Source organism: Diadema antillarum, unplaced genomic scaffold (assembly GCF_040938485.1).
Source record: "Diadema antillarum isolate AM-2024a unplaced genomic scaffold, OU_Dant_1.0 seq00000017_RagTag, whole genome shotgun sequence".
Classification (NCBI taxonomy): domain Eukaryota; kingdom Metazoa; phylum Echinodermata; class Echinoidea; order Diadematoida; family Diadematidae; genus Diadema; species Diadema antillarum.
In genome coordinates this window covers 502,115-517,259 of record NW_027271137.1, presented here as the reverse complement: position 1 = coordinate 517,259, position 15,145 = coordinate 502,115, and the positions used below count along the sequence as shown (strand labels likewise).

The window sequence follows — 15,145 nt, the reverse complement described above, 5'->3', positions numbered from 1 at the left end:
AATATGTCCCCGCTGTAAATCTCATATTCTCAAAGAAAAAAGAGCTCTCTCCCCGTTTTGTAAGAGCTTTTTTTTTCTTTGAGAATATGAGATTTACAGCAATTCTATCCTTGACAGCTCTAAGCAAAGATTCTTCAAGACTGTCTAGGGCTCTCTTTCCCACTCCCCCCCCCCTCTCTCTCTCATTTCTTCTCGCCTTCTCTCTCTCTCTCTCTCTCTCTCTCTCTTTCCTCATTGCTCCTCCTCTCCTTCTCTCACTTTATATTTCCTATACCTTTTTTTGCCTCTTCTTTCTATTTCTTCATTTCTTTTTTCGGTGCTCTTTTCTTCTTCTTTTACTTCATCATTATCTTTTCTCATATCTCTTCTCCAACTCGTTCTCCTTCACTCGCGGCTGCCTCTCTTTGTTCATCGTTGCCATCAATATTGTTTTCTTTTATTTTGTCTCTTCTACCTATCCTTTTAAATAAGAGAAATTATGAAGAGTTACACTAAGTATCATTCGATCGTTTTTCACAACGACAGAGTGTTTATAAAATAATGACACGTTTTCTCGCTGTTTCATACACTCCAGGCATTGATAACTTCGTGGCGACAGCGTCATTTGATGCCGAGTATAATGACAGCCTTGCGGACCCAAACTCGGCCTACTTCCAACAGACTGCTGAGTCTATCGAAAACTACGTAAGCCAATATATGATTTTCTTCTCTCTGTGCATTTGATGCTGTGTTGACATCAGAGTTAGGTGCGCATGAAGATATCTCACATTTGATGTTGTCGTCTAAACTTTCAGAGACGAGGATTAAAAGGAGGTGTAATCTGCGTCAATCACGATATATTTTCCATCGTTTCTTGCAGTTTATAATCAGATACGTCGGCATGAAAGCGTGAATATATCATCGTACCTTTTTGTTGTCTTACGGAAACTTCATGATGGTTGATAGTGTACATTGCAACTCTAAGACTGATTGTATCTTACACTTTGTGTAAAAATAACGTTCAGATTGAAGTCAGCTTACACAACACACCTGAGTTCGCTGCTCCGCCAGAGACCCGGGTTGACAGACTAACCTCTGGGAGCGTCGTGGCAGAAATTGCCATTTTTCTCACTAACGACACCAGCGAAGATGCTGCACAAATGACTCTCATCGAGGGTACCCTTGTCTCTCGTGCCCAGAGTTCCGGCGGCTTCATGGATCCAGCCTCGATCGTCGTCCAGAGTACAAGTGAGTTTTTGTGCAGACAGAAGGAGCAAATAAACGAAGAACAGATGGAATGATTATTTATGCCAATAACGTAAGAAGCATAAGTATAAAGACAGCTGTTTGCGAGGACCGTCACAGAAATAAGAAGTTACTATAAGAAGGAATGAAATTGTAGTAAATATTATCATTTTCATTTTCTGTACCTCTTGGCATTATTGTTACCATTTGGTTACCCACTTATATTCTTTGCAAGTTATGCTTTTCTTTTCTGTTGTTGTTGTTGTTGTTGTTGTTTTACATTTCCCTCCGAAATGGTATATTTTGTTATTTTTGTCATAACGTGTTCAGCGCTGTTCTTATATGTATTGTTTATTATCACGTTTTTGTTAATGTTTTGTAATTTCATCTTATTGATATATCAGTGATGGAATACTATGGAAAATCAAATCAAATCAAATCAAATCAAATCAAATCAAATCAAATCAAATCAAATCAAATCAAGAGGTGTCCGTAGAGAATTAGCTTAAATTACAACTACTACAGCCTGGAAGCAATAACCATATATCGGCTCCTAAAAATCACAACACTTGAACCAAAATCAAAATTTGAACCTCTTGTCAGAATTAAAAAATATCACATTTCAGATCAAATTGAAGATTGTCAAAGGCTGATGAAAAAGAAAAGTTAATTACCGTTGGGTTTAAAATATAGTTTTGTAAAACGAAATTGCCAGCTGTAGACAAATTCGTACTTACGAGATGTTTTCTATCTGGACCCTAAATCAAAGTTCCTTATAGCTCTAATACGCATGAAGTCTAAGTAGATGACGAATTGATTCAATCATCACAATTCTCTCTGTGCAGATTTGTTTGTTCGTCTATTTAAAACAGTCAAAAGCGCGAGGCAAAGATAATGTTGCGATAAAAGTGACGGAAATTTATTTGTCTCATTTTCTCTCCTCAGAAACATGTCCAGCTCTGACGTGGAACACCCAGTATGGTGTAGTTGAATTTACGTCGGGAGCTGTCGGTACACAGGCAGACTCTACTGGCCTGTGTCCATCCTACACACTGAACAGTTAGTAAAATCTTCCTGCCTTTACGGATCTCTTCTCTTGTGCATCAGTATATCGATAATGATGAGGCTGTTCGAAACAACCTAAACTTGTTTTGACAATGAATATATACCATATATCAATTCTCTCGTGCTATACGAATCTGCCCTTTGCTACGGTAAATTGCGCATGACTGCATGGGTTGTGAGACACAACCGATAAATTGTTTTAGCGCCGAATATAATATCATCAGCACAGCTTGTGAGTATCTGCAACTGGGATCGATATTTGGATATAATATTATGAGACACATAAAAAGAAGTCAGGACATCGCTAGTTCTTGTCCTTTTTCCAAGTTCACTTTCTTGTTGGTTGGCAATCCTCATGTACAGTTAACTTTAATTCGGTGTGGAATTTATCCGTAAATCTTACTTTGGAGTGGCGGCGTCCTTAAAAAAAAAAGCGCCTGAATCAGTCATTATTAGTACAATACAATTCAACATAAAATCGTTATTTGGCATAAGAATTACAATTTGCGCAATTCCTCACACTATTTAGCTTACTATTCAACCCCACCTTACATCTTTCAGAGATTTATTTGTTAAGTGAAATGTAGCTTCCTCAAATGTTTGTTGATGGCACCGTAACTGAGATTGCTTATATCGAATCATACTTAATTAGCCTCACTGCGGTCAAATGAAATAACCGTTCATTTGTAACCGTACCTTTCAATACCTTCTTTAAACCCAATCCTTCCTGTAACAGTGAACCCAATGCGTTAACCGTATGAGGAATTGCACTATCTCGAGGATAACGGGTTAGGTGGGGCAATAGTACAAAATGACGCGGTGAGACAAATATCTTTCATATTGTTATTTTACGCATAGACGGTCAACCCATCGCAGTCGCTCGTTGTATTGGAGACGGTCTCTCCGCCAGTTACTGGGATCCGGTAGACAACTGCGGACGTAATCTAACGGCTGATGAAAAACTAATCAATTTGGAGGAGGTGAGTATGTTTTTTTTTTTCTTCTTCTTCTACTTTCTTCTTTTCTCCTTTTCCCCCTCTTCGTCCTCTTCTTCTTTTCACTCTCCTTCCTGCAATGTGTAAGCCCTCTCCTGAGAGTGACTGTATTGAACGTATATTAATTTCCCCTATTTGTACTGACGATATGTAACATCATGAAGGAAACTAGCACGAGTCAATATTACAGCCAACTAAGTTCAACGAATTAACCGTTTTGGGAAATTAATAAAAATGAGAATAAAATCAACGACGACGAGATGTATTGAAACGAAACAATATCTCACGGGCTTTTTTAACCCCGCCATATCTCTTACAGACTCCTGTAACCATGGACAACGCCCTGGATGTTGCGGAGGTGACATCGGAGCTGACGTCAAACAGCGAGGAGCTGACGTCCGAGGGGCTGGCGTCGGCTTCGAGACTCCTGGAAGACATCGCTCAGGTCCAGTCACCAGAGCCGGAGGTCAGTTGGGTCCAATAGTGTTGGATAACCCCAACTTATGTTTTCCCTTTGTAAGAAAAAAAATATTACAGCCCTAAAATTGGAGGTCATTTTTGTTTCTATTGAGAGCACGTATCATGGAGAACTGCGCACGCTGTTGTAGAAAGTTTAGCGTAATAAAGTCACCGTAGGCCTACTATCTATGCCCCCGGGTATGGTCTTGTCAATTGTCAAATACCGTCAGCAACGTGATAACAATATTATTCTATTACTTACAAATAGCGGTTAATCAAAAAGTACAAAAACAAAATAACTCAAAGTATAAGACAGTCTATGTTCCAAACATTATTTACGTATTCACCTGATTTTCATCGATTCAGTATATTTGACATACAGGAATTCGACAGCATGAGTTTGGTCAGGTTTGTTGCATTTGATCTTTTCTTCCCCCTGAAACCCATGCAAACCAGGTCACCGCGTTCGTGATCACTACAGTGCAGAACATCCTGCAGGCATCGGACGAAGAGATCGCCGCTGCACAGGACGACGCGGGAGCCCCCAGCAGGGCGGTGAGGGCGCTCGAAGACCAACTCCTCGTCGTCGACATCGACGCCAACAATGGAACGTTCAGGCAGGTTGAGGAGAACATGGCAGTACAGGTAAAACAAAAAGTGTATCAAATCTTTTATTGCTACAGGGTGTGTATTTTTCTTTCATTTGTAACATCAGTTCTTTTAATGTTGTAATGTCATTTTTTTTTCAGTTCACGTTCACCCAAGAAAATGCAAAAATATTCAGCCACATGTGTAAATCAAATGCCGATCTTAATCAGAAATTGCATTCATGCAAACCTCAAAAGTATTTACAACGTCATTTGAAAATATTGTGCAATGCACAGAGATATGTATGAGAGTGTGAGCATTCTAAAAAATAAAAATAAAAATGAAAGGTTGCTTTCTTGCAGCTAACATAAGTATTAGAACTATGAAAGAAAAAAATATGTGGATGTTTAGAGTATAGATATTGTATATCTAAATGCATCACTCTGTATCGAATATGATACATTCTTTCAACACAATCTAGTTTTGACCTACAGATTGATACTTTGATTTAATGCGCTGACTGGGAAAAAGACACTATATCATGCTCTCACTATCAGGTGAGAACGATAATTTTGATTTACGGATAAGTGAGACACTTTCGAGTGTCAGACGTTTGCATTTTTCGATGTGATTTCTTCAAAGGACATTCTGCACATGTTATGCAATAAACTAACCAGGTACTATTCTCTAGCTTATATATAACTATTTGCTGGTGATGGAAGGCCCGCAAATCTACCTGTGTATTCTGTCGTGGGAGTTAATCTTAGTGAAAGGAACTGCAAGTCACAGCGTAGGATATTAGAGCTGTATGTTTACAGCTATGCTGTCGTTCATAGATAACACAATTAATTTGACCGGAAAACAAGATTTCCTATGGTGCTATTTTGACCTCAGGTGATTGAGGTCTCTCCCGAGGAGTTCCAGGCCGGACTCGCCGCCTCGCTCTCCGTCGACGCCGACTCGAGCGCCATAGGCGACGACGACTTCAGGTTGGTGCGCGGTAGGAGCACCGAGGGCGAGGCCGATGTGCCAGACGCCCTTATCGTCCTGCCGTCGGGGATCGGCGACGCCATCGGCTCCCAGAGCAATGTGCGGTGTTCTTTCACCACGTTCGTAGACCCGGGTCTCTTTCGTTCGGCCAGTCTGGACGGGCAAGGTGTCAACGTGACCAACGGCACCGGCTATCGGGCGGCCAACACTCCTGTCATCTCTGCAGCTGTGGGTGACTCCGTGATCACTGATCTCACCGAGCCTGTAGTGATCTCGTTCACGCCGCTGATTAGTGTAAGCAGCACCCCCGTCTCCATGTCTCTCCACAACTTAAGTCTCCTGTTCAATTCTCTGTTTGTGTTGTGGGTCGTTCAGTTAGCAGACGACAATGATGTGGACACATTCACTTTTTTGCGCTCACATTATGCTGAAATATGAATCATTTTTATATTTGCATTTTTGCTTTAAGTGGCATTTTAATTGCCAGCAGCAAAAGAAAGACCTTATGGACAAAATTTCGTTTGTGTGAATGTTTTGCTTTTGTCCATCGTAATGGGTACATCGTAATATGTTCGCAGGGGGTTTTGAGTGTTGCTTTTTATTTAATTGGTGTTGTCATTGGTTTTTCAGTGTCAAAGCGAGAGGACTTCGACACACGGGCAACAAGTGAATCAAAAACACATAAGAGAACTCGCCTCATCCCCCTTTTCAAGATCAAAAATGTTGTTAAATCTGGACATCTATTGTACTTTTCCACCATTTCCAGAATGCAACAAATGCCACTTGCGTCTTCTGGGATTTCGAAGCAAACAATGGCAGCGGTGATTGGTCAGCGGAGGGCTGTCGCCTAGGCAGCAACAGCACCGATGAGAGACCTGTGTGCGAGTGTACTCATCTCACAAACTTCGCTGTGCTCATGGTGAGAAAGACACTTAATCAGCAAACTTATAGTTCTAGTGACTTTGAACAAATTAGAAATAATTAGTGTGCATTACTTTCACATTCAGCATAAGAGTTCCTTATTTTTCAACTGGAAACTATTATGTGTATCTTGATCTTGAAGGATTTTCAAATTTGAAAGCAAAGCGCGATTATGCAGTAATCAGCTATGCTATTTCCTTTGGTACATTCACTTTCAATATATTATTGTCTTATATTTTGACTTTAACCTTTTTGACTTTTGACTTGTAATTGTGACTTTTTAAAACGGAAAATGAATTATAATACATCAAACTAATCAAATAAAATCCCTCACATCGACAACTCAGGTAAGATTTCGGAAAATGGAACGTGAGAATGTGTCTACTTATTTTCATTAAGTTGACTTTCGTCTTCAATTGCGAATTCAAAATGTTAAAACAAACACAAAAGCTACAATACCACACAGCTCTGGCGGGCGGCCCTTAATGCAATCAAAACACTTCTTGCAATTAAACCTCCAAACAATGATTGCAGTGCATAAGCTACTGTATATTCCCCATCCACATACATCCCCCATCCTTTTATGTTCATCTTACACACGATTGTAACGTTGGTTTCACCAATCACCATTCATCGCTCCTTCATCTTGTCTTCCAGGACATCTACGGAGGATCCACCCTCTCCGACCGGGAGGACTTCATCCTAGAGATACTCAGCTATGTGGGCTGCTGTATGTCCATCGTGGGTCTGGTCATCACTTTGCTGACCTATCTTAGTAACAGGTGAAACAATAACGGGTGTTACATTTCCCAGCCCGCGAGTCCATCCCCTAATTTATTCCCGTATTAATTTTGTACTCAAAGGAGTTGGTTTATTATGCAAATGAATGCCGCGTACCAATCCCTTTGTACTGATTCTAAAATCATGAAAAATATTATGACGTGTTTGATGGACCTCTGGATTTTTACACGTGGATGGCTCCCAATCGTCCAAAAGCTAGCTGAGATTGGTATTAGTAATGTCTTCAAATCTACGGAGAATACTCTCTGAGGACCTAGTGATGAGATATTCAATTCATCACTGCTTCAGAATACTTTTGTAAGTAACATTCTTTGATATATCTGGCAACAGTTATGTAAGCTAAAAAAAATAAAGTATGTGTACATAAAATCAATCTGAATGTATTGATAAAGTGGTCTTTTCCTGCTATTATGTAGATACTTCAGCATGTTCAGGTAGAGCTGATTCGTCCTTTTTAGAAAAGACTATGTTACCATCACCATTGCACACATACACGTTGACGAAAGCCTTTCCCATAACATGGCTCGTTGTATATTTTATGTATATTAAAAATAACTCTTAGTGCCAAGTTCATTTTTCTTCCACTGTTCAACATAATGGTATCATTACAACTATCTTGATAAGATCCTGTTATTGGGATAAGAGATGCTTTGAAATTTCGAGCGAATATATCTCAATCTCTCCTCTCTTTATCATTCACTTTTGTCCACAGAAAACTGAGGATGAAGAACCCCAATCAGATCCTCCTCTGCCTCTGTGCCTCTCTCCTGGGTCTCTACATCACCTTCGTGGTCATGATAGCCTTGGATTCCGAGAGGGGCGTGGCCGAGGTGGGCGTGGTCCCCTGTAGTATCGTGGCTGGCCTCCTCCATTTCTTCACCCTCTCCTCGCTCGCCTGGATGTGCGTAGAAGGGTTCAACATGTACCGCATGTTTGTGAAAGTCGTGGACAGCTATGTGTCCAAGTTTCTCCTAAAGTCGTCTCTCTGTGCATGGGGTAAGAATTGAATCCCAAGCAAAAAACGTCCTGCTTGTTCATTCTCTTCTCCATGTAACAGATAATCTCGCTGGGTTGTCTCAACTGGCTTTGGATGTAGTGTGTGGAAAGGCACTCTGGTCTAAATACAGGCTGTCTGTTTAGTATATGTATACCTTTCTCTTGCAATTCTGTGTTTTTCAATTGAAAATTAGGAAAGACAGCATGTGAGATAATATCTGCTCTTCCTCCTTCATTCAGACCTCATTACTATTCTATTGACCAATGTTGAAAATGGGCTGTACAAAAGGTAGTAAGAACATTTAGAAGAATCTGATCAAATTTACAAGTTTCCTTAACAGTTTATGTTGAAGACGTCATTACCATTTTTAAATCAAATATCATTTACTATAGGTATACTACTGTCGTTTTTCTCCGGATTTTATTGGAGTAATTGAAAGTATATCAATCATAACTATACTGATGGATCACATCCGACCATTTAAAATGTATATTTCTAATAAGTCTATTTTGTTATATCAATCTTTAATACACTTAGACCTGCACGGCCTTGTAGATAAAAGTATCACTATCATTATAAACAAGAATTTTAGAGAAGACATTGGATACTGTAAACGTCCATATATTTCGCGCGATTAATATTTCGCGCTGAACGGCTCAAAAACATATTTACGGGTCTTCTTGAATTCGCGCTGAACGATTGTCAATCCATTCAAAATGTGCAAAGAAAATCGTGAAGATATTTTCGCGAGTTTTAGAATTCACGCTAGCCAAAAGTACCGCGAAATGTGAGAAAATTAATGCACCGCGAAAATTTGTGCATTTACAGAATATAACCAAACGTCATGTGTCTTATCATCTACTAACTTTTGCGAACTCTATCACCTTTTATTTTTGTCTCACAGGTATTAGTGCTATCGTAGTCTTTATAACAGCTGGAATCACGAGGGAAAATTATGCACAAACAGATTTGTAAGTGACAAACGGCAGTTCGTTATCTCACTTTCCAAAGCTATTTACATGGAAACTTTTGACTGAAGTACAGCGAAAACGGAGGGAAGTATAAAAAAGGAGAAGGAGAAGACGAAGAAGAAGAAAAAAAAGAAGAAAAGAGGAAGGAGAAGAAGAAAAATAAGTTGAAAGAAGTAATTATATTTACGAAAAAAGATGAAGAATGGGGCTTGGTAGTAAAAGCAGTGTTACTATATATTGGGTAGAAATATCAAAGTCGTAATTCCAATAGTAACACTCTTTTCGTGCACGAAACTCTCGCCCCCTTAATCTGATGTGAGAGACTGGGTTCTTCTAATCAAGCACCTTGTCGATAATTGAATGTTGCTGGGGTTTTTTTTTTTCAATAAAGGGTATTTTTTCAATCAGTTGTATGTGTCGTGTCAATAATAAAAAAGCCATGATAGCAGGTGAGCTTCAGACAGTATGAAATGCCTGTATTATTTCAGCTGTTCGATGAGATTAGCTGACAAATTGAGGTTGATAATGAAGCTGATATACAATGCAGATTCAAATGTATCATTGACGAGATACTCTACTCGATGTTTATGGTGAAAGTTAAGTGTACAAGCCAGCAGTACAGAGTCAAACGAAAAAATAATGGACTTGAAAAAAGAAACCAAAGGCTTTGAGACAACGATATCCTCTCGAAGAGTCTTTATCCATAAAGCCTGAATACTCTGATATACGAAATGTAACAGGAGCGCTTTACTTTTGAAATAGGCATTCACATTTACAATACTAATTACAATATTAATTGGTAGCGGTACATCACCAAGGTATTGAAGCGTTTTGTCCGTCTTTGTCCATTCTTGTGGTCAGCTGTTTCGTCAGTCTCTGGCCCCAGGTGGGCGGGCTACTCATCCCCATCGGTCTCATTCTCATATTCAACCTCGTCGTCTTCGTGCGCGTCATGCAGCGCCTGACCAAGACGGTGCGCGGCAAGCAGACAAGCGACAAGAGCGAGCGACGCCAACGACTACGGCGGTTCCAGAACGCCGTGTGTATCCTCCTCCTCATGGGTGAGTGCTTCCCCTCACTGCTATCTTCTGCTCCTTCTAAACAAGGGTGAAGATGATTGTTACAGTGGATTGAAACGAAGTCGTTCTGTGCGTTCTCTTTATTTCTCTCTTTCTGTATGCTTCTCGTATTACCCTCTCTTTCATATTTATCTCTCTTTTATCTTTTTTTTCTATCTGTCACTCTTTATTTCTATCTCTCTCTTTCACTGTTCTGTCATAATATGTCTCATTCTCTCTTTGTTGTTTTTTTCTCTGTGTGATTGTTTTTATTCTTTTTTGCCAGTTAGTATTTATTTTACTTAGATTATTCATTTTCCAGCTCTATACAGTTTTTCTCAAAATAATGATTTTGTTCTGTTGTGTTCTGTTTTTTGTTTTTGTTTTTGTTTTGTTTTTTGCTTTTTGGTTAGCTCCGTTCAATTTCTTGGGTTATGTCTTGATTAATAAAAATGGACACTACAGATAGATGTTCGAATTACATGTAAGAATAATTTTATCATGGTAACTTTAACTTTGCACATTTGGAGATGAAGCATACGGAGCTTATACCATCGCTGGCAAAATATGAGTGATGTTATTTCTGCTGTTTAAGTACTGTTTGCTGGACAGTACCATAAAACTAGGTATGTCTTCAATCCAAATGTGCTAAAATGTGCAAAACCAGCAAATTACTTGAGCAACAATGTTTGATGATAGAACGATGTAGTGCGTTAGTGTAGAAAACAACAGCCACAAAAATGGGAAAGAATATTCTTGAATTCTGTCTTCTCTGTGATCAGTTTTAAACGTCATCCTCTATTTATGATAAGACGGTAAAAAGTTCTAAGAAACGTTTCAAGCGTATTTTACTTGAACGGTATTCTGGAATTAATATCATTCTGAATTAATAAGAGATTAGTTTGATACGGGTGTGTTTATGAAAATGTCATCTTGTATGTTGTTAATGTGCTTGTGTATGTTTTGTTTGTGTATGTATGAGTGTGCGTGCGCGTGCTGACTTTTTTTAGTCAGTTATAGTTAATAGAAAGAAGAGAGAAAACTCTGCATTTACCAGTACTTCTCCGGAACTAGTTTTAAATAAGACCCATTGCCTTGTCAATAACCCCTTCACTTGATATATTATTTGGTTGGTTGTTTGGTTGTTGTTTGTTTTGTCACATTGTTATGTTATACATGTACTTTATAAACAATTGTCACATTCTTATGCATGCATATTTTATTAAGTGAAAATAGATAAATAAAATGAAATATTTCACTCCAACCTCTACCAAGGTCTGACGTGGTCAGTGGGCTACCTCTCGCTGATCCGGGCTACCAGCGTGGTCGTACAGGGGCTCTTCACCGTGCTCAACTCGCTACAGGGCTACTTCATCTTTATGCTCTACTGCGTGCGGCAGCCGCAGATCCGGCGGCAGTGGCGGGCCCAGTTCAGCTGCTGTCTCCCCGAGTCCCTCCGCGTCTCCCTGGACTCGTCCAATTTCTCCTCGACGGTCCAGTCCACCCGCACGACCACGTGGAAACCCAATAATATTTCCTCGGGAAGTAAGAAAAAGACCTCGACCACCGCCTCGAAGTTCAACCCCAATTCGGTGCCGGCCGCCACCACGGGATCGCTTAGTAATCGCATCTATGAAAAGAACAACTACATGTAGAATTGTTCATGCATGGGGAGAATGTACCTCCCCTTTTCTAAGACAGATACTTAATGACACCTGATTGCAATCAACTTTGAAGCATTTCTCATATTTTCTACCTTGTTAGTGACTATCATCAAACTACAAGAACACGCACACAGTCACACAATCATGTCTAGCCTGACCAGACGCTGTTAGTACGCTGTACTTACAGCGACTGGGCTGTGGATTGTTAAAGGGGAAGGCTAGTAACTGATCAGTGGGAATCAGTGGAAATGCTGGGAGATGATTGTTCCAATCCTTATGGGATTCATTCAAGAGTACATTGTATATCTATTGTTGTGTGAAAATTATTTGCTTCAGAATGGTCTCATATTCAAGTGATGTGCAGTTGAATGCCCCGTCACTGACCAGGGACGCTTACCTAGAAACATTAAACTGCACATTACTTGAATATGAGACCATTCTGAAGAAAATAATTTTCACACAACAATAGATATAATAATGTACTCTTGAATGAATCCCATAAGGATTGGAACAATCATCTCCCAGCATTTCCACTGATTCCCACTGATCAGTTACTAGCCTTCCCCTTTAAATCATGTCGTATCCCTTTCATGCTCTTTGTAGTAGATCAGAGATACCCTTTATTACTCGGCCAGTAAAATTGGAGAGTGGTGAGAAATTAATTATGTGCAGAGTATCTGATTAACTAGAGATTAAAATGCAGATATGTGCATCTCAACCACTGTATATCTCATTTTTTTATGAGATAAAGTGTATTGTCCACTTTCTTACAGATTTAGCCAACTTCCATCATGGTATATGCTTTGTAGTGACCTACTTTGTACATTGTAATTGAAAGCACAGATTGAAGGAGCAATGCAATAAGTTTTACATATACGTAGATCCATTTCAGTCATTTAAATTATGATAAGAAACAACGATAACAGCTCATCAAAAAAAAATATAGAATAAGGTATAATTATATAATCTAAACGTTTCAGACTTTGGCTGTTAACTAGTTTTAGAGGAGACCAGTTTTGACACAGGACTGGGACAAAAGTGCCGCCCCAAGCGGTAGCAACCCAAATTGATATTTTGATTCCAGAGGGACAGTGCCAAATCCAAAGGCGACGCTTTCGTGAACGATACCTGTTGATTTAACGACCGTAATGAGGTAGACTTCTTTTATCTTCTTCTTTTTGTTTGTCAAGTGAAACTTAGTCCAACGATTCCCAAAGTAAAGGCAACGTTTGCAGTTCATGGGAGCTGAATGTTTGCAGTGCAGGTTATGTTTTGCTTTATTGTGTTCAATGTCGTTGAGAACATACGACAATGTTTCTCTTTCTTTTCTTTTTTTACTTAATTAGACAGCATCACCAAACACAAAGCATTACTTTGTCTTTTTATTTATAAACATGAATTTTAATATTATGTATTCTTCCATAAAGATGCCAACATAGGTAATAGAAAGCTGATCCGATTGTCCTTTTCTTTTAATGTTTCTTATACGTTTCGTAACTCAGGTTCTATCAAAAACAAACAAACTCGGAGCCTTCATTTTTACGCTGTGTTCTTTGCAGTAAGATGTAAGGAGTGGTTGTTTATGTCGTTTGAAACATGCTGGAAGTATTTTAATGAGCGACTGTACAATTCTATTGAATTCTTTCGGGAGAAGTCTCTCCAGGACCCGGTATAAAGACGGTACAGATTGGGGCATGGCGCGTGTTAAACCTATGGGAAAAACGTTGGGTTAGGGTTTTTGGTTATGGTTAGGGTTAGGGTTAGGGTTAGGGTTAGGGTTTGATGGTTAGGGTTAGGATTAGGATTAGGGTTAGGTTTAGGGATAGGGTCCCCGATAGATTTTTAGTTTCCCCAATCTGCGCCGTCTAAAAAAAACACGCGACCCGGTAAGCTTATCGTGGGGATGCCTATAGCCTTTTGTCAAGGCCATCTCGCTGCATGGTGAAGAGAGCCCAGCCGAGTGGGGTTGCGCGAGGCTGTCGCGCTCGGCTGGGCTCGCTTCGATCGCCCGTTACAGCGAGAGCGCCTCGACAAAAGGCTAGGGGATGCCGTGCAAACTAGAAATTGGCCGAACTCAGTTTGGGAATCCCCGTAGCTAATTGTGTACAGCTTCATTACTGATGTCTGTGTAGATCCAAACAAATCTGAAGAATAGACAAACGTCATTGAAAAGCGTAAGCTTCGATGCACATAATTCATTCGTTGACGGGTAATTTATATTCTGGAGGAGGCCTGCGCTATTCTTGGTTTTTGGAATGTACCCAGTCTTTAATCTTTTGAGACATCCTTCATGGAATGATAATAACATTTAGAAATCACTGATTTTATCTAGTCTAGAAATTGAAGGCAATGCACGCGCAATGATTATCCTAAGAAGGATAATACGTGAAGCTTGTATGTGTATGTGTGTCACTGTGCTATAACAGGTCATACTATTTGTACATTGATTTTTATTGTCCATGTAATATTTGCGATAAAAACAGCGAACTGGCACATCAATCTATGCAAAATGTGTAATGCAGCTATCTTATGTGATAGCACACATTTTATTTAATGCCAATTAATGGTTTAACGGTAATTTCCTTTTAAAAGTTACATTGCTTTGGTTTGGTTCCTTTCATTGTACCACACCCTCCACCCTGTCCCCTGTCCATGCATGATATGCAATGCAGCAAATTGTTGTTAACAAGAATGGCTATACGTTGCGTACCTCTCCTTGTTTTTGATATTGTTCATTTCACATTTAAAGTCAACTCGTCGGTGTGTCGTGAAAAAAACCCCCACGGAATTATTTTCTGAATTTCGTCAATATAATCGTGTCTGAATGTTTGAATCGCAATTCAACGAGAGAGAGAGAGAGAGAGAGAGAGAGAGAGAGAGAAAAAAAAAGAAAGAAAGAAAGGGAGAGAAAGAAATATCTATGGCTGTTTGGAGCGAGGATAAAGGAGGATATAGGTCAGACATAATACCTGTTGTAATTTTCATCAAGAGGGATTTTTTGCTGATGATGCTGTATTTATTATGAACAATCTAAAAAATGCGATCTCACGCACGAATGAACAACAGATCAACTGACACCAAGTATGCAGTGTAGGATAATGAACTTATTTTGCAGGTGTCACATTGTAGGATTAAGACAGTATACTTTATAAGCTGGAAGTTAGCATTCCTATGTCCTAGAATTCAAATGAAATATTTAAATGAATGTTGTAATATAATGTTATTTATTTGATCTGAGAGAAATCTATGAAATAGGTATTCCATTCTTTTCTGACTTGTAGTCAAGCGAATATTTTTGTAATCCGTGCTAGTCACAACATACACCCTTCCGATCAATAGTATTTGTTGCAATAAATGACGACAAATTTGTCTCTGTTGCCAAACTACTACTCAGTATGTCTCTGCTTGCATT

General features: G+C 39.3%; 1 protein-coding gene across 1 annotated transcript in view; it reads left to right on the top strand.

Annotated features, from left to right (window-relative positions):
- Positions 1–11,724, top strand: part of LOC139725163 (uncharacterized) — a 53,525-nt gene extending 41,801 nt beyond the window's left edge. Inside the window, exons 16-28 of the mRNA XM_071636253.1 lie at positions 575–684; positions 1,005–1,227; positions 2,170–2,283; positions 3,148–3,269; positions 3,604–3,750; positions 4,200–4,388; positions 5,226–5,615; positions 6,088–6,240; positions 6,900–7,024; positions 7,756–8,039; positions 8,945–9,011; positions 9,873–10,072; positions 11,345–11,724. Coding sequence (XP_071492354.1) covers positions 575–684; positions 1,005–1,227; positions 2,170–2,283; positions 3,148–3,269; positions 3,604–3,750; positions 4,200–4,388; positions 5,226–5,615; positions 6,088–6,240; positions 6,900–7,024; positions 7,756–8,039; positions 8,945–9,011; positions 9,873–10,072; positions 11,345–11,724 — 2,504 coding nt within the window. The remainder of the gene's footprint in view (positions 1–574; positions 685–1,004; positions 1,228–2,169; positions 2,284–3,147; positions 3,270–3,603; positions 3,751–4,199; positions 4,389–5,225; positions 5,616–6,087; positions 6,241–6,899; positions 7,025–7,755; positions 8,040–8,944; positions 9,012–9,872; positions 10,073–11,344) is intronic.
- Positions 11,725–15,145: the final 3,421 nt, after the last annotated feature.